This window comes from Pipra filicauda, unplaced genomic scaffold, assembly GCF_003945595.2.
Source record: "Pipra filicauda isolate LSUMZ 115617 unplaced genomic scaffold, ASM394559v2 scaffold282_size1924045_pilon, whole genome shotgun sequence".
In the NCBI taxonomy this organism is placed as follows: domain Eukaryota; kingdom Metazoa; phylum Chordata; class Aves; order Passeriformes; family Pipridae; genus Pipra; species Pipra filicauda.
Window position 1 is genome coordinate 824,465 of NW_024104401.1, and position 19,183 is coordinate 843,647.

The 19,183-nt window shown below is 53.8% G+C and overlaps 1 protein-coding gene and 1 long non-coding RNA gene across 5 annotated transcripts; one reads left to right on the top strand and one right to left on the bottom strand.

Moving 5' to 3' along the window:
- Positions 1-3,067: 3,067 nt before the first annotated feature.
- Positions 3,068-12,403, bottom strand: LOC113995234. 4 transcript variants are annotated; one of them, XM_039382800.1, is made up of 18 exons: positions 12,138-12,403; positions 10,672-10,730; positions 10,345-10,557; positions 9,727-9,871; positions 9,422-9,480; positions 8,043-8,255; positions 7,728-7,876; positions 7,425-7,572; positions 6,983-7,170; positions 6,758-6,895; positions 6,470-6,584; positions 6,205-6,342; positions 5,739-5,951; positions 5,446-5,601; positions 5,180-5,281; positions 4,700-4,802; positions 4,406-4,462; positions 3,068-4,118 (listed from the first exon to the last, which is right to left on the bottom strand). In XM_039382800.1, exons 1-18 carry the CDS (start codon positions 12,256-12,258, stop codon positions 3,919-3,921), a joined length of 2,517 nt encoding a protein of 838 aa, XP_039238734.1. In that variant the 5' UTR covers positions 12,259-12,403; the 3' UTR covers positions 3,068-3,918. The 4 variants fall into 4 exon arrangements, with proteins under 4 accessions (XP_039238734.1, XP_039238733.1, XP_039238735.1 ...); XM_039382799.1 differs by having other exon boundaries at positions 9,422-9,486; XM_039382801.1 differs by lacking the exons at positions 9,727-9,871; positions 10,345-10,557; positions 10,672-10,730 and having other exon boundaries at positions 9,422-9,486.
- A 212-nt stretch (positions 12,404-12,615) lies between these two features.
- Positions 12,616-13,432, top strand: LOC120323545. The gene is made up of 2 exons (XR_005564082.1): positions 12,616-13,183; positions 13,289-13,432. It is a non-coding gene; the product is annotated as an uncharacterized LOC120323545 (long non-coding RNA).
- The last annotated feature ends 5,751 nt before the right edge of the window (positions 13,433-19,183 follow it).

The window sequence follows — 19,183 nt, forward strand, 5'->3', positions numbered from 1 at the left end:
AAGAATGCTTCATTAAAAGCTTTTAGGAGACCAACAAAGACCTGAAAATTGGATAAGTACAATTTACAGTAAGAATTTTCTAAAAAGGGAAAGAACTTTTCCCTCAGCTTGATCAGGGTTCCACATCCTCCCCAGCTTGTCAGCTCTGGAGCAGTGTCTCACAGGGAGGACATCCAACACCCTGGAACTTTCTCTTCCCTAATGAGTTAGGGAGTGAAGTTTCTTATTAAAAAAAAAAAAAAAATTAAAAATCGTAGTAACAGTTTTGTACCTTTCTATGGAAAAAACCAAAACAGTCCCAGCGGACTAAACCAAGAATCTGCTCATCTGTCACTTCTAATGACAAAAAACTGCCAACATTGAAACTTATAATTCCAGAGTCAATATCACTGCTCATCTTTGCAGGAGATGGAAGAAAAAAAAAATCCATGTTATTTGCTACAGCAGAGCCCACAGGGCCCTTGTTTTGAAGTGTTACTTAGTCAGTTCTACTAACCTTATCCACACTTAAAGTCCCTGTATCTCGATCCAAATCAGCTTGAAGTCAGAAGGCTTGTAACTGATACAGTGGGAAGTGAATGAAACCCCGGAGAGAGAAACCGAATGGGAAATGGGTTTTAAAGAGAGACCACCTGCCCCCAAGGCGAGACAGTCCTAGGAAACTACAGTAACACATTGTTCTCGTTGAGCCTTTTGCCAAGGCCAAGAGATTTAAAACAAACATAGCTCCAAGACAGCAAAGGCAAAGATTTCCATTTTCCCCCCAGACATTAGCTCAGCTGCAGTATCCTATTGACTTTCTGCTATCTCTGCAGAGTATTTCCGGCTTCAGCTGGTGGCACAGAAGACATGAAAACTTCCATTTTGCAGCTTGTCTGAAAATGAAACCCCCAAGGCTCTATGTGAAACAGTTACTCACAAGACAAAAGGTTTCGAACCTCTCAAACACCCACTTGGCTCTTGCATTACATTGCGAGGAATTATCTTCATTTAGAAAAACTGGAAGATTTCTAAGTTCATGAGAACAAAAAGAGGGTTTCCACCAACACACTGACAACAAAATCTCCACGTAAATACAAAAAGATTTCTCAGAACAGAAGTAAAAGCCATGCAGATTTGAGAGCACAAATATTTCCTATTTCTCAAGAAAAACAAGTGTTCAACATGCTAACTCTGAACAAGACAAGCAGTGAAGCTGCTCTCCAAAGGACTCCAGAAATACTGAATATTCATTTTGCTGACATGAATCACACAAAGCATAGAAAAAAATCTCACAGGACCCTGCCTTCCTATCTGCACAAGAGCAGGGACAATCTGAGCAAATGACATTTCCCTATGCTAGGGAACCAAGCTTCGGTCTTGCTTCTGTAAGTAAACTGCATTCCCAGAGCCACACTATAAGGTACTGATCTGCTGTTCAGTCTTTTTCCACTCAACAACATGTTTTCATTCCTTATTCAAGTCAAGATCTCCCTCTGCTTCCCCAAGCTGGGCATTGTTTTCTTTTAAATCAGCATCTCTTCTTGCTGTGTGAATGCCCAGGCTGAAGGACAGATGAGGACTCAGAAAGATCTGGCTGCCTGTAAAATTTTTCAGAGGAAAGACTAAGTCAGGTGCTTGTGGTAAACTCACCATCTCCAGACAAAATATTTGAGGACCTGTGTAACAGTTTGTTAGGATACATCCCCGGAATAAAGACAAGTGCAACAAACATTCAAACACACAAAGTATCTTTTCATTACAGTGAGAATAATAATAATAATAAACTTAGCAAAGAGAATCAAAAAACAAAAAAGAATACAAAATAACTGCCTTATCGGGTGGCATTAAAACAAACACTACTAACAGCATTTAATACAGTATAATATTAACTAGTAAAAAGGGAATTAAAGGGATACCAAAAAAGGATCTTAACACAATATTATGGATAACTATTAACATGATATCGGTTAGTAAAAAGGGAAATTAAAGGGAAATACTATGGACAACTAATTTATGTAACAATATTCAATAATAAAAGGGGAATTAAAGGGACACTAAAAAGAGATATTAAAAAATTTGCTTTCTCAGTTGCTTCCTGTCAATAAACTGTGCTTACCCACACAGACAGGCCAGGGCTACCAGGACCTGCAGCAGCTGGTGATGCCTGAGGGGCAGCCAAACCCCGCCTGTTCATCACCTGAGAGCAACAGTCTGTGCATGCCCTGCTGGAGGGCAAGGGGTGAGTGACCCCGGCCCACATCATCTTCCCAAAGGGAAGAAAAGAGTTGTGTTGTATCCTGAGGAGGAATAAACTGCTTGGGATCAAAAAAACCCATAAAATCACACAACCAGTGGCTTACCTCTTCTTCTGGCATGCACCATTTTCCACACCAATTTCAGCGGCACTGATTGTGTCACTGCACATCTACAGAACACACACCTACAGCTCTACCCTTAAAATAAGTTCTCAGTAGATTTCACTGCTGAGGGAGAAAAGCCCCATTAACCACATTACATCTCAAGCCTGCTTCCACTGACTAGGTTTGGTTGTTGCTGGTTCTGCCTTCTTTCTCCTCTTTGCTCATAAACTGGGCCGTCTTTGCAGCAGACACCAAAGGACTTCCCTCCATCCCTGAACATCACCCTAGGAGGCCCTGTTTCAGCTTCTTCTGCTTCTTCCTTCCACTCCAGAAAGGCCTGCGTTTCGAGTTCAGAAGCCCATGCCTCCTGTGTTTTTAAGGTGCCTGCCTGGAGGAGAGGTTGAGCAGCTGCACCCCAAGGCTCCTGTGCCATGGCAGTCTCTAAGGATGGCCCCAGGGCCACTGCCTTGGGATGCCTGAGTGTGGAAGGGGAGTCTGCCGTCAGGCACGGCCACGGAAGTCAGTCAGGACGACAGGCTGCCCCTGAAGCTGCCAAGTGTTGCTGTGAGGCTGGGCAGTCAATAGAAAGGCCTCGTGGCCCCTTTTCCTGAAGCCTTTGGCCAAAGCCGGTGCAGTTGTGCCCACAGCATGCCCGCTTTTGGCATGCTGGCCCGTGTGGGTGCCGCAGTCGATTGTGGAAAGAACGACGTGACAAACTCAGAAGGTTCCAGCAGAGTGGTGATTAGCTCAGAGCCATCACAATTTATTGGGGGGGTAGCTCTATTTATAGGGTAGGTAAGGAAGGTTCTGGAAAACAGGGAGGAGCATGGGACTGACAGGGGTGATAACCAACTGGGGAAGGAAGGAGAGAGCATGGGATGAGCAAGGCCCAATGAGGGAAACAGCTGCAATGCAGCAAACTTGGACCAATAGGAAAATGGGGATTAAACATGAGGGGAAAAATACAATAAAACTTGAAAAAAACAGGGTACAACCATTTTAACACAGGCACTAACAATATTAAAACTGCCTTCCTGGTCTAACTGTCTTTCTATGTGCAGCATCACAATGTTTCAGTTGCTGGCAGGTGTTCTGCCGTCACTGTCTCTCTGAGGTTTCTTTCAACTGCTCTGGTCATCTTTGAAACTGTTTTTCTTCCTTCCATGTGCCTGCCACCTGTGGGTGCCTGGCTGAGGAGGCCCAGGCGTTGTGGCTGCTGCTGCTCCTGTGCACAGCCTGCTGCTCTTGTCTGTGGCTTGGGTGGCAGTGACTGCCCGAGGTGCCCAAGGTGCCCCCCCAGGCCCTCCCCGTGCTGGTAGCACCTCTGCAGGCCCAGAGCTCCAGCTCAGCGGGCTCTGGGACACAGCCCCATGGGCTGGGCAGCCATGGAGGCCCGGGCTGGCCCACGGCCCTGCCTGTGCCCCTGCCCCTGGCCGGCACCCAAAAAAAGCTCCTGGGCCTCTGTGGATGATAAGATTTATTTAATATTCCTATGCTAGGAATATAGGAAGGGCTTGCGGAGAAGAGGCGTCTTCCCCACAGGCTCAGGTGGCCCCAACAGACAGAGCTGCCTGCATCAGCTCTCCACACAGCTACCGCAGCACAGGCACACACAGCCCCACACAGAAGGCCGGGTACTCCATGCCCTGCAGAGCTGGTCTTGGAGCTGCTGGAACCTGGGGTAGGGAGCTCTCTGTACAGCTCCAACAAAGGAGATGATTTCAAGTGCCAGCTTGGAGACAGTGGGACTGCTGTCATCTGTCATGGCCTGAAGGGCTGGAACAGAGACAAGGTCAGAGCCCGGATCGGTGGGGACCCGAGGAGTCCCTCCTGTCAGGGCCATCCCACCCAGCTCTTGCTGTTGCCAGGAGGGAGCGAGGCCCAATGGGATCAGCTGGAAGGTGCTGGCCCCCAATACCCCCCGTGCCCCCGAAATCTCTCTCTGCTCTGACCACGCTGCCCCTCGTCCGGGCAGGGAGCAGAGCCCTGTGCAGCCAGGGCAGGATTGCAGCTCCCTGCCCAGGCTCTGTGCTCCCCTCACCAGCCCCAGTGCCCTCACTCACCATCGATGATGAGCTGCAGCTCTTGGTACTGTCCCCGCAGGTACCTGCCGGCGATCCCTGGCAACACAGACCCTGTCAGGGCCCCAGCGGCACAGCTCCCCCCCGGCGGCGCTGCCGGCCCGGCCACGCACCCTCCTGCCCTGGCAGAGCTGAGCCCGGGGCCTTCCCGCCTCGGGACTCCCCAGGGCTGGGCTGGCACAGGGCGGCAGCCACCAGGGCACTCGGGGCCCCCCAGCACATCCCTCGGGGCTGGGGCCGAGCTGCAGCGGGGCGGGGAGGGACCTTGTGGCTCACCCATGAACTTGACGGCCGCCTCTCGCAGGGGCTGCTGTGGGCTCCACAGGTACGGCAGGGCCTGGTGCACGTACTTGGCCACTCTGCTCCGGTCCTTTTTCAGCTGCAGAGAGTGGAAGGGTTGGCTGGGGCTCTGCCCCTTGGCCGGGCGCTGCCTGCGCCCAGCACTGGCCTCCCCTGCCCGCACAGCCCTGAGGCCCGGGCAGCAGCCGCTGGGGCCGGCTTTGGAGGGAGCAGAGGGCCGGCTGCTCCCCGGCAGCCGCGGGGCCGCCCTGCCCCACAGCCCAGCTGGGCCGGGGCTCCAGCGGCACCCTGGCTCGGGGGCAGAGCAGCCCGCAGAGGAGCCCGCACGCCCCAGGCAAGGCAGCAGCAGGTGGGGCGCAGGCTGCTGTCCCGCGGGCGGCTGCAGCAGTGGGCAGGGGCACAGTGCCGGCCCCGCACTCTGGGCACTGGGGACTGCGGCTTTGGGGTCGTCCTTACCAGGCACTCGCCGAAACTCCATGGCTCCTCTGTGTTGACCAGGCGCCCAAGATCCCTCCTCTTCAGGAACCTGGTCACAGCCAACAGTGCTTTCCGAGAGGCCTGCAGAGCAACAGAGACCAGGACATGGCATCGCAGCCCAGGGCACGGGACCTGTGTCCCTGGACCAAGGCCAGGAGGAGGCTGGAACCCAGAGCCCACGATGTGCCAGGACAGGAGGCAGCCCAGCCCCCTCCCATGGGACACCAGAGCCCACGAGTCCTCACCTTTTTCACGACCGGGTTCTCATCGTGCCGGTGGAAGTAGAGCGGGAGCAGGCTCAGGCACACGTGTGGCTTCAGGGGTCTCTCTCCCGCTCTCTCTATGAGTGTCATCACACGTGTGAAGATGACCATGGAGCCCTCCCGCACACTGCTGTCGTCCTGGTGGAAAGAAAAGAAAGAGGAAAAGACCTCAGCACCAGCTTGTCCAGGCCCCACCAGGCACAGACCTGAAAATCCACAGGGCACAAAGTTTCCCAGCAGCACCCAGAGCCCGTGGTGGGGGCACAGAGCCTTACGTGGTCAAAGAGTGGCCGGAGCGCCTCAGCCAACTGCAGGCCGGTGGGGGTGGGTATTAGAGGGTCTTTGCTGTGGACCCTCTTCTGCAGCTGTGTCCACACACGGCTCCAGAGCACATTGTCGAGCACAGAGAGGGTCATCCAAACCGTATCTCTGTCCTCATCCCCCAGGAGCTGCACCAGGCTGTCCGACAGGCTCCAGATGCTCTTGTCCTATGAGGAACACAAGGCTGTGCTGTGAAGCCATGAACGGCTGCAGCCCCAACCCCGCTCCAGCAGGACAGCCCCACGTGCTGCCGCAGGGCCCGGAGGTCAAAGGCCTGTGCCGACGGACTCTGGCAGCTGAACAGGGAGGCAGCAGAGCTGGGAGCAGCTGCCACAGCTCCTGAAGCCCAGCCAAGCCCAAGTGACTGCACTCCCCAGCCCCAGGATTCCAGCACAGCTTCAGCCAACTGCCCCTTCTCACCATCACGGGATCCTGGCTGAGCGCTATGAGGACTCTGAGCCCCAGCTGACGCCACTTTTTGTCCCTGCTCCCCAGGTTCCTTGAGAGGATCTCCAGGACTCTGTCACCGCATTCTCTGGTGTCCAGGCAGTCCAGGACCTGAAAGGCACAGAGCAGTGACGGGGTGCCCAGCCAGCAGGAGCCCAGACCCGCACAGGGCTGGGCCCTCCAAGAGGCCAGAGAGGTGGAGGCAGCTCGGTGAGGCAGCGCTCGCCATCAGGCTCACCTCCACAAGGAATGCCATAGCAGGGAGGTCCCAGCACAGCTCCTCCCTGCTCAGCAGCTCCAGCAGGTGGAGTGTGATGCGGGAACACAAGGGGCTGGAAACACGGCGCATCTCCCTGACAGGGGGAAAAAGGCACCACTGACCCCGAGCCCGGTGGGCAAACCTCTCCCAGGACAGACTCACAGGGCCCTGGTCTTTCCCCACCAACCCAGGAGGGATCAAGGGCCCTCTGGGAGGCAGAAAGGACAAGCAGAAAGGACAGGGACAGCGGGGACAAGGGGGTCTCACCTGGCCAGCAGAGCCACTGCGTAGCGGCGGCTGCGAGCGTTGAGGAGCCTCGCCCAGCCACGATTGTGGTCCACTGAACGCACCACATCCTCACAGTGCAGGCAGCAGAGCAGGGCCTTCATGCTCAGCACTGCAAATCTGTGTGCAGAGCAAAGCCCAGGTCATGCTGGGAGCCCTGGGCCACCCCGAGGGCATGGGAGGGAGGGGAGGACTGGGATGGAGCACCTGTTGGGGTCAGTGGGAAGGTCGTGTTCCTCCCGGCATCCCCTCCAGAAGCTGTCGACCTCCTCGGATATCTGCTCTGTGGTGATGAAAACTTGGAAGAGCAGAGCCACGAGGAGATGGGGGGAATGCTCCATCAATGGCCCTGGGCACTGGGGCTCCTGGACAATCGTCCACAGTGCCAGAGTTGCCTGCAAAAGACAAACCACCCGGACACAGTGCTCAGTGCCCGGACTTCCATGTGGCAGGGCCCAAGCATGGCAGGGCTCCCCCTGCCAGGGGAGACTCGAGGGGAGCGCCCGGCCTGGTGCCCCTGAACCTGCTGCTAGCCCACATTTCCAGGTCAGTGCCTGCAGGGAGATGGGCAGGGAGATGCCGTGCTGGGGGAGGATGGAGAGCTGCCAGAGAGGCAACCTGGGGGAAAGCAAAGCTTCCAGAAACTCACAGCCAGGGCAAAGACAGCGGTGGTGTCCCCATCGGAGGTGCAGGTGCTGTGCCATGGCCAGTCCTCCATCACAGAGAGCAGCGTTGGCAGCACCTTCTCCAGGGTCGTTCCCGACGAGGCGATGGTCCTCCACATGACTGCAGCAGCTCTGTGGAGTCAGAGCTCTGGGTCAGGGGGCTCTCGAGCACAGCGCCCTGACCTGGGCAGCTGCAGGGGCCGGGTGACAGAGCCACAGTGCTTTCAGGGGCAGGGGATGATGGGCTCTAAAGGCTGGTGAGCCCTCAAGGCAGGTGGGGGCCGTACCTGTCACATGAGGGGGCACAGCGCAGGAGGCTGATGGCGACATCCGCGGGGTGTGCCTGGGTCAGTGCTAGAAGGGTGTTATCCAGCACGTGCCCAGCAGACACATTGGCAGTCAGCCACCAGTGGATGGACCTCACCACAGCTGGCACCTGGAGGGGACGCAGGAGAGAGTTGGCAAGCTGCCAGAGGGAGCAATTCCCCACCTTCCCGCAAAAAGTGCTTCCCTTCCCGCCACACTGTGCCGGCCTCAAAGGCTGAGGGGCCCAGCAGACCCAGCTTGAGGGGCCACACAGTCCCTGCCCACAGGCTGCTTACTTGAGCAGAGACAACTCCCTCATCAAGAAAGGCCAAACTGGGAGCATCGGGCAGGTTCTGAATGGGTGTCCTGTCAGTGTCTGCGATGCCCTCAGTTGTTGGACTGCCAGCCTTGGCCTTGAGCTCGGTTGGGATGGGCTCAGGCTGTGCCATGGCCTTGGATGGTGAGGTCCTGGCCTTTCTACGCCGAACGGGCTTGGCTTTCCGCACCCTCTGCAGGAGAACGAAGGGCAGGGAAGAGAGGGATGTGCCATGGAGAGCTCTGACAGCGGTGCCACAGGCTGAGTAGGGACAGTAGACCCAGCCCAGGAGGCCGTGGCTGCAGGTACCTGATCAGTTCTGCAGGAAGCGGCCACGGGCACGGTCCTGTTCTGGGTTCTGGTCCCGTCCTGGATGTGGCAAAGAGCGAGCGCGGTCAGAGCTGAGGGGCTGCGGGACAGGCCGGAGAACACGGCCCAGCCCTGCATCCACAGGCAGGGCCGGCCCCAGCATGCCCAGTGCATGGATCAGCCCTGGGCCTTCTTCCCCCCTCCCTTTCCCAGGACATGTCCACAGGACATGGGATGGGAGGAGACCCAGTCAGGTGCAGCCACCAGCCCTGGGGCCCAGCTCTGCCACTCACCCTCCTGCAGGGGCTGGAACTGCTCCACCTCCTCAGGGTGCTCTGCTGGGGTAGCCACAGGGCTTTCCTCCTCCTCCTTTTCCACCCATGCCAGCTTGGGCACCCTGGGGGGTCTCCGCTCCATGTCGCTGCTGGGCTTCAAGGCTACCTGCAGGAGAGATGGCACGGAAAAGCTCTGGGTCACCATGTCCTGCAGAAGTGCCTTGAAGGCTCTTGCAGCAGAGGAGCCTTGGGAATGCTCTGGGTCATCAAGTCCCACAGTCTGGCCTGGAGGGAATACGGGGCAGTTGGAGAGTTGCAGAAGGAGCAACCTGCCCACTTTCCCCAGGAAGTGCTTCCCTTCCCACCACACTGTGCCGGCCTCAAAGGCTGAGGGGCCCAGCAGACAGAGCTTGAGGGGCCACACAGTCCCTGCCCACAGGCTGCTTACTTGAGCAGAGACAGCTCCCTCCTCAAGAAAGGCCGGACTGGGAGCATTGGGCAGGCACTGAACGGGTGTCCTGTCAGTGTCTGCGATGCCCTCAGACGTTGCACCATCAGCCTTGGCCTTCAGCTCATTTGGGCTGGGCTCAGGCTGTGTGATGACCTTGGTTGGTGCGGTCCTGGCCTTTCTTCGTTGAACTGGAATGGATTTCTGCTCTCTCTGCAAGAGAACGAAGGGCAGGGAAGAGAGGGATGTGCCATAGAGAGCACTGACAGAGGTTCCAGGTTGAGCAGGGACAGCAGGCCCAGCCCAGGAGGCCGTGGCTGCAGGTACCTGATCAGCTCTGCGGAAGCGGCCACGGGCACGGTCCTGCTCCTGTGTCCGGTCCCATCCTGGATCTGGCAAAGAGCGAGCGCGGTCAGAGCTGAGGGGCTGCGGGACAGGCCGGAGAACACGGCCCAGCCCTGCATCCACAGGCAGGGCCAGCCCCGGCATGCCCAGTGCATGGAGCTGCCGGGGGAACAGTACCGGGCCCTCTTCCCCCTCTCCTGTTCCCTGGCCATGTACACAGGAAATGGGATGGGAAGAGGCCCATCTGGCTGCAGCCACCAGCCCTGGGGCCCAGCTCTGCCACTCACCCTCCTGCAGGGGCTGGAACTGCTCCACCTCCTCAGGGTGCTGTGCCGGGGGTACTCCAGAGCTTTCCTCCTCCTTCTTCACCCACGCCAGCTTGGGCACCCTGGGGGGTCTCCGCTCCATGCCTCTCTCTGGCTTTATGGCGACCTGCAGGAGAGGTGGCACAGAAAAGCTTTGGGTCACCTAAGAAATACCTTGAAGGCAGGTGCAACAAAGGAGTCATGGGAATGCTCTGGGTCATCAAATCCCACAGTCTGGCCTGGAGGGGACTATGGGGCAGTTGGAGAGTTGCCAGAGGGAGCAACTTGCCCACTTTCCCCCCGAGAAGTGTTTCCCTTCCCACCACACTGTGCTGCCCTCAAGGATGGAGGATGAAGGGGCCCATCAGACCCAGTTTGAGGGCCCACACAATCCCTGCCCACAGGTTGCTTACTTGAGCAGAGATGAGTCCCTCAGCAAGAAATTCCACACTGGGATCATCGGACAGGCACTGAGCGGATTGCCCACTTTCCCCCCGAGAAGTGTTTCACCACACTGTGCTGCCCTCAAGGATGGAGGATGAAGGGGCCCATCAGACCCAGTTTGAGGGCCCACACAATCCCTGCCCACAGGTTGCTTACTTGAGCAGAGATGAGTCCCTCAGCAAGAAATTCCACACTGGGATCATCGGACAGGCACTGAGCGGATGTTGTGTCAGTGTCTGCGACGCCCTCAGTCCCTCGGGGGTCAGCCTTGGCCTTGAGCACAGTTGGGTCAGGGTCAGGCTGTGCCATCACCTTCGTTGGTGAGGCACTGGCCTTTCTACACCCAACAGGCTTGGATTTCCGCACCCTCTGCAGGAGAATGAAGGGCAGGGAAGAGAGGGATGTGCCATGGTGAGCTCTGACAGCGGTGCCAGGCTGAGCAGGGACAGCAGGCCCAGCCCAGGAGGCCGTGGCTGCAGGTACCTGATCAGCTCTGTGGAAGCGGCCACGGGCGAGGTCCTGCTCCTGTGTCCGGTCCCGGCCTGGATGTGGCAAAGAGCGAGCGCGGTCAGAGCTGAGGGGCTGCGGGACAGGTTGGAGAACACGGCCCAGCCCTGCATCCACAGGCAGGGCCGGCCCCGGCATGCCCAGTGCATGGAGCTGCCGGAGGATCAGCCCTGGCCCATCTTACCTCCTCCTATTCCCTGGCCATGTCCACAGGAGATGGGATGGGATGGGATGGGATATGACGGGATGGGATGGGAAGAGGCCCATCTGGCTGCAGCCTCCAGCCCTGGGGCCCAGCTCTGCCACTCACCCTCCTGCAGGGGCTGGAACTGCTCCACCTCCTCAGGGTGCTGTGCCGGGGGTACTCCAGGGCTTTCCTCCTCCTTCACCCACGTCTGCTTGGGCACCCTGCGGGGTCTCTGCTCCATGCCTCTCTCTTGCTCCACGGCTACCTGCAGGAGAGGTGGCACAGAAGAGCTCTGGGTCACCTAAGAAATACCTTGAAGGCACCTGCAACAAAGGAGCCTTGGGAATGCTCTGGATCATCAAGTCCCACGGTCTGGCCTGGAGGGGACATGGGGCAGTTCAAGAGCTGTCAGAGGGAGCAATTGCTCACTTTCCCCAGAGAAGTGTTTCCCTTCCCACCACACTGTGCTGGCCTCAAAGGCTGAAGGCCCACACAATCCCTGCCCACAGGCTGCTTACTTCCACAGAGATAACTCCTTCATCAAGGACCTCCAGACTGAGAGCATCGGGCAGGCACTGAACGGGTGTGCTCTCAGTGTCTGCGATGCCCTCAGTCATTGCACCGTCAGCCTCGGTGGTGAGCTCAGGCAGCGCCGTGTTGGATTTTGTCCCGTCATCGGTCACCGCGCTGTCACAGTTTGCTGGGCCGTCAGTCAACGCGGTGCCGACTTCAGGGTGCGCCTTGAGCTCACTCGGCGTGGGGTCAGGCTGTGCCATGACCTCGGCTGGTGTGATCCTGTACAGTCCACGCCGAACACCCACGAATTTCAGAAAGGCCTGCAGAAGAACGGAGAGCAGGGAAGAGAGGGATGTGCCATAGAGAGCTCTGACAGCAGTGCCAGGCTGAGCAGGGACAGCAGGCCCAGCCCAGGAGGCCGTGGCTGCAGGTACCTGTGCCGCCCTGTGGAAGCAGCCACGGGTACGGTCCTGCTCCTGTGTCCGGTCCCGTCCTGGATCTGGCAAAGAGTGAGCGCGGTCAGAGCTGAGGGGCTGCGGGACAGGCCGGAGAACACGGCCCAGCCCTGCGCTCCACAGGCAGGGCCGGGCCCAGCATGCCCAGTGCATGGAACTGCCGGGGGATCAGCCCCAGGAACTCCTCCCCCCTCCCTTTCCCTGGCCATGTCCACAGGAGATGGGATGGGATGAGGTCCATCTGGCTGCAGCCACCAGCCCTGTGGCCCAGCTCTGCCACTCACCCTCCTGCAGGGGCTGGAACTGCTCCACCTCCTCAGGCTGCTGTGCTGGGGCAGGCCCAGGGTCTTCCTTCTTTTTCTTCCTCCTCAGCAGCCTGGTCACACTGAAGCGTCTCTCCGCCATCCTACAGTCGGGCCTCGAGGGCACCTGCTGCAGGGATCGGAGATGCCAGGGAAAAGCTCTGGGGCACGAAGCCCCAGAGAATGGCCTCGAGGGCACCTGCCGCAGGGCCTGGAGACTCCTCGCCGAAGCTCCGGGTCACCAAGTCCTGCGGTCTGGCCTCGAGGGCACCTGCAAGGCAGAAAAGCCTACGAAACACAAGTCCTGCAGCGCGGCCTCAAGGGCAGCTGCCACAGGGATTGGGGACACCTCGCAAAAGCTCCGTGTCACCAAGTCCCGTGGTCTGGCCTCGAGGACACTCGCAGCACAGAAACGCCACCAAAACGCTCCGGGTTAGCAAGGAAGGAGTTGGCTGCACGGGGGCTCCGCACAGCACCGCTCTGTCCCGTCCGTCCCGTCGCACGCTCCGAGGAGCACTGAGGCGTGGCCACCTCACCACCACTACTATGTCCTCACATGTCACAAAGGGCCCTGTGACACCCTGCCCCGTGCCATCCCACCGTGTCACAAAGGGCCCTGTGACACCCTGCCCCGTGCCCTGGGGACTCCCCCAGCCCGGCCAACCTGCCCCAGGTCGGAAGGAGTCCCTTCTCCAAAGCATCCAAGACAGCTGGACACGAACTTTAGGCACAGCTGAAAAACTAAGCAAACCCTCCCCTGCTGTGCCTGCCCACGGCAGCAGAAGGAGCCCCCTCGGCTGCCGACGCAGCCGCAGCGGGAAGGCCACGGGGCCTCCACACGAGCTGGCACGGGCTCCTTGGGAGAAGTGCCGGCTGGTGGCCCTCCCGAACACGGGGCTGTGACACACAGAAGGAACGTGGGGGCGAGGGCACCAATGCTGCTACCACCCCATTGCCCGGGGCTGCACCAAAATCAGCAGCTCTGGCAAGTCCTCGCCCAAGGAGACCTGCCACCGCCCCCAGTCCTGGTAGGGCTGGTGCCCGTCTCCTGCCCCACAGAACTGTGCCCCTGGGGCACTTCTCTGCCCCAGGGCAGCCAAAGCCAACGGGCACTGATGTCTGTGCTCTTGCAGGGGGCTGTTGGGAGCAGCAGCTGGAGCAATTGGTAGCCCTGCTCAGCAGCTGTCAGAAGGCAGAAGTTGTTGCTCCTTCCAGGAATGATTTTTCCATGGAAGTGATGACCTGCAGCACAATAACATCTTTGCTGAGAAAGCACAGAAGAATCTGGCATTTAATAATCCTAAATTCAAGAAATCAGGAATGCACGTTACTTTTCATTGCTCTACACAAGTAGTTTAAAGCAAGTTACAAACTTCCCAGGTTAATTGGCATGACCTGAGAACGTAACATATTTGGAAGTTTGCTTCCCATTCCAAATCAGCAACTCTTTTGTCTTAACAGGGTCCACTGAGAGTGAATTGCAAAAAATAAACACTAAACAAAGAGAAAAAAAATAAGAATTGGGCATTGTTTGGTTTTCAAACACTTTTCTGCTAAGGGCTAATGATATAATAATTCTTTTAAGGTATAAAAGATCTCAAGGAATGGAAGTTCACACAGTGTTGCGAAAGCAACCCAAGCAAATAAGGATATTTCAAAAAGCACCTATCTGTACCAGAGAGAGGATTAGTAAATGGTCAGTAAAGTACAGCTCTCCCCTCTTCTGCCCTGCATGACAGCCAGCACCAGTAATAAAAATAGAAAAGTCATAGATATTCTTTCTGCCCTCCAACTTGCCACCTTCCCCTCTTCACGGCCTCAGCTGCAGCCTTCTGGCAAGTCAAGCAAACAGTTCTCTCTTACACATCTTAAAAACGAACATTCCACTCTAGCCAAAAATTTGGAAGTGATACCTCCAACCCCTGTCCACATTCCCCCCTGAAAGCCCCTCCTCTCTCTCCTTCTCAGCCCCTGTTCTTCACCTCTGCCTGCACCGCTCTTTGCACCTGCTCCTGCAGCAACGTCCCCGGAGCCAGTCTCTCCTCCTTTTCTAATACCATCACAAAAGGGTCATCCTCTTTTCTTTCTCTCTGCAAAAACAAGAATAGTCTGAACAGGATCCTGGCCTGTAGAAAGCAGAAGAAACTTGTCTCTGCAATAATAACTCAAAACCCAACAGGCACTTGCAGAAGATGCACGACTACACAGCCTGACCAGTGAAAAGCAAAACTTGTATTAACGCAAAGCTGTTCTCGAACTAAGCATTTTCCCTCTCCAAAAGCTACCTTCTTATAAATGCTAATATAATACACAAAATACAAGCAAAGCACACCTACCCTGCACAAAAGTTACTATTTGTCTAAACAGTCTGACATACTTGGGGCCTTTTAAAGTTAGCAGCAGAGAGACATGGTTAATTTGCACTGTCCAAATTGTACTTCGCCTTCAAAAAGACAGTGATTATAGTTGCATTAAGACCTCCTATCTGCTTAAACAGTCAATAATTTCAGACTTTTCCAGGGGACAGTTGGAAAGAACTAGGTGAAACTTTACAATGCAGAGTTTAATGAGATGTTTAATGTACTTTATATACACTTTCAGTAAGAAGATTGAACTTAACTTCATTTTCCTTCAAACAGACAACTCTGGTGCTTCCTCTGGGGCGAAAACCCATGGGCCCTACTGCTTAATCCCTTCATGGACACAGTACTGAGGGTGGCTGCAATGCACAAACATTTAATACACATCGAACAGTCTGAATTCGCAACAAACACACAACTGACCACGGGCAGCCCTGTATATGCACACTCTTATTAACACACACTCACTAATTCCAGGGCCAAGAGGATTTAGAGAAGCTCACTCGACACACAAGTTGATCAGTGTTTAGCAGCTTTTCTTTTTATTGACAGCACTGGAGAAGTATTGGGGAGAATCCTCCATCAATGCTTCCCATGGAATTACAAAAGCAAAATTATATGTTATATTTTCAAAGGTCATTGCACATTCATGTAAAATCCCACCTTTCTATGCCCCCTTGCTATGTAAGTCCTTTGTTTCTGGTCCATAAAAATCCTTTGTATGATGTATCCTTGTCATCTTCAATGAATTATTTCCCAACCTTGAATGTCCAATGCTGATTGCGTACTTGTCAGTTGAAGAGATGTATCCTATCTACTTGCAGAAGTTCTTTTCCCAGTCTGTCTTTACTTGCATATCTCTTATGGAAAAGTTAAAAAATGCTCAGCAAGTTAAGCAAAAATGCAAGGTTCTTACTACATTAGAAGTGTACATGGCTTTGGCCTAAAATAACTCTACATTAACTATTTTCTATTGAAGTGTTACTGTATTAAAATCTTAAAAATTAGAACTTCAAAGGAAAAACTTGTCCATACTAAGAAATCCAGGCTTAGCTGGGAGCATACACGATTTAGCAGCTTTTTCAATGTACAGTATTTAAGGACTGCCCACAGTCTGTCCTGGAGGGGCAGTGGAGAGCTGGAGAGAGAGCAACCTGCCCAGTTTCCCCCGAGAAGTGCTTCCCTTCCCACCACACTGGGCCAGCCTGGTCACACTCCATCCTGCCCAGGGATGCCCCAGGGCTGAGCTGGGCAAATACACAGCAGGTTTTATATAAGAAAGGAAGGAACTAAAAGCACAATCTTCACATCCAAGGTATACGACTGATGCGGGAAAAATAATTTCTAGAACGGAAACTTATCTCAAGAATTTATGATGGGCGCTAACTGCCATGGGAGACAATGAAAGCCTGGCCCTTTGGAAACTTTTTAGCAGGGAAACACCAATATGATCACATGGAAACAAGTACCACTGCTATTGGTAGTGCTGCCTGCCTCAGGATCGTGTAATGCACGGCACAGTACAGTTAGGTCATGAGATGCAGGAAGGAAAGAGCAGTAACCTTTCTGATAATACAACGAGGATATAAATATCCTAAGGATATAAAGCTATTAGAGAGCATCCAAAGAAGGGCCCCGAAGATGAGGAAAGGACAAGAGGGGAAGCAGTATGAGGAACAGTTGAGGCCAACTGGCTTGTTCAGCCTGGGGAAGAGGAGACCGAGGTCAGACCTCACCAGGGTCTGCAGCTTCCTCGCTGGGAAGCGGAGGGACAGCTGATCTCTGCTCTCTGTGAGCAGGGACAGGACCCGAGGGAACGGCTGGAGCTGTGTCAGGGCAGGGTTACGATGGATCTCAGGAAAAGGTTCTTCCCCCAGAGCGTGCTGGGGCACTGAACAGTCTCCCCAGGGCAGTGGGCACGACCCCAAAGCTACCAGAGCTCAAGGAATGTTTGGACAACACTCCCAGGGATGGGATGAGATTGTTGGGGTGTCCTGGGCAGGGCCAGGAGTTGGACTGGATGGTCCTTGTGGATAGCCTCCAATTCTGGGCATTCTGTAATTCTATGATTCCTAGACACTGGGAATGAAGATGGATACAATGCTCTGCCAGGAAAATAAATGCCATTTGAAGTGCCTTGAGTCGGTTGTGCACCCAGCTATACTGCACAAAATGAGACAAAATTCAGCTGCTCCTTTAGGCAGAAAGCACAAAGAGCCATCTCCCCACATGAAGCAGCACAATATCAAAAGCTGGCCCCCAAGCTCTTCTCCATCTCCAAATGCAAACATCAGCAAACAGATGCTTGCTAAAGTCAAATGAATTGCAAGGCTCCCAGGATACAAATTCCCAAACAAGCCAGGCCTTTGGAAACACTTCCTAGATGAATAAAAGTCTCTGCCGTAGAGGGTTGTAATAGCTGAGCTTCTACACTGCTGCACAGTCCAGGGAGAGCAGGGAGAACTCCACTCCACAGTGTTCTTGTACAGCCCAAAAGGTGGATACAGGGTTGGACCAAAGGCTTTCCACAGGGGGATGATGCTAAAATGCACTGTATTCTGGCACGTCAGTATTGCAGACCTCAGCAGGTCTGACAGACAGAGCATGCAAAGAACAACCTCCATCTGGCTATGACACAGAGGAATGGGAAGGGACATTGATTCCTTATGACAAGCAATTAGTGGCTAAAGGAAACCCAAGAACAGGCCCCTTTGAGTGAAATGGAAAAGCAAAGTGATTTTGGCAACAGCAGTCTTTTTCCACTCAAGAACATGTTTTCATTTCTCATTCAAGTCAAGATCTCCCTCTTCTTCCCCAAGCTGGGCATTGTTTTCTTTTAAATCAGCATCTCTTCTCGCTGTGTGAATGCCCAGGCTGAAGGACAGATGAGGACTCAGAAAGATCTGGCTGCCTGTAAAATTTTTCAGAGGAAAGACTAAGTCAGGTGCTTGTGGTAAACTCACCATCTCCAGACAAAATATTTGAGGACCTGTGTAACAGTTTGTTAGGATACATCCCCGGAATAAAGACAAGTGCAACAAACATTCTAACACACAAAGTATCTTTTCATTGCAGTGAGAATAATAATAATAATAAACTTAGCAAAGAGAATCAAAAAACAAAAAAGAATACAAAATAACTGCCTTATCGGGTGGCATTAAAACAAACACTACTAACAGCATTTAATACAGTATAATATTAACTAGTAAAAAGGGAATTAAAGGGATACCAAAAAAGGATCTTAACACAATATTATGGATAACTATTAACATGATATCGGTTAGTAAAAAGGGAAATTAAAGGGAAATACTATGGACAACTAATTTATGTAACAATATTCAATAATAAAAGGGGAATTAAAGGGACACTAAAAGGGATATTAAAAAATTTGCTTTCTCAGTTGCTTCCTGTCAATAAACTGTGCTTACCCACACAGACAGGCCAGGGCTACCAGGACCTGCAGCAGCTGGTGATGCCTGAGGGGCAGCCAAACCCCGCCTGTTCATCACCTGAGAGCAACAGTCTGTGCATGCCCTGCTGGAGGGCAAGGGGTGAGTGACCCCTGCCCACATCATCTTCCTCTCACCAGCATCTTCCTCACCCCTATGTATGCCCTCTACCACTGTGTTTCAAGGGTAGATGTATTAACTTGCAGTATGTAGCAAAACCAAGGAAGAACTCACCTCTGATAATGGGGGATATCAGGCTGACTTGCTAAAAAGCACAATGGACCTTACAGTTAACTTGTGCCATGAAGTTGCATTGTACCATACTCTAGCTGGTTTCACATCCTAATATGATTTCTTTCTCATGCCTCTACGCTCCATTGATCATCTAATTCAAAAGTCCCCCCCTTACACCCTGTTCTCCACGGAGCTAAACATAAGTATTCTGAAAAAGGGCTGCTTGAGGGAACAGGTGGAATTTTGAACAAAACAAACAATCCTGACCATGAGGATACAGACTCCCCTATGTCTTCCCTCTTCAGGTTCACAAACTGCACCATGACTTTTCTCTTTTAGCAGCATGTGTGGGAAATAGGGCCTAGAAAAAACCCGTACCTTTGCAGAGAACGGAGCGGCTCGTTACAGGGGTGAGCTGCAACTCCTAAAACTGCCATTTCAACTGCTGTTCCAACTGCCATGACATCTACCAGCCAATCAGATGCTGTGGCCACAGCTTTTACCTTACCAGGTATGATTGTCTGTTGGTGTTGGGTTATAAAAGCAGGGCTGAGACTCCAATAAACTTGTCTCAGCTTCACCCCCCTGAGTCTGTGCCTCAATGCGCCACAGCACGAAGGTGAAACAGTGAACCCTCTACCACCACTAAATATCTTCTTGCTCCCTTGGCTCTTTTACATTGCAGCTGCTCAGAAAGTCTTCTCAGCTTGCAAATCCCACCCATGCCTTCCTGCAAATCCTTTCCATCCATGTCTTCACATCCAAGAAATAAAAAGATTAGAAAAGGGTCTGCTGTTGTGCTCATACTGATCATTGTCATCACACAGCTTGTTCACAGGAAAGGAGGAGTCCAAAAAGGGAGAGCAATAATCCATAACAGTTTGTCTGCACAAATAACTTTGCAAGAGAGATTTTGCCTGCTGATAGCAGTCCTTCAGTCCACACACAAATAATCACTGCTCATGGGACAAAGAGCCACCACAGA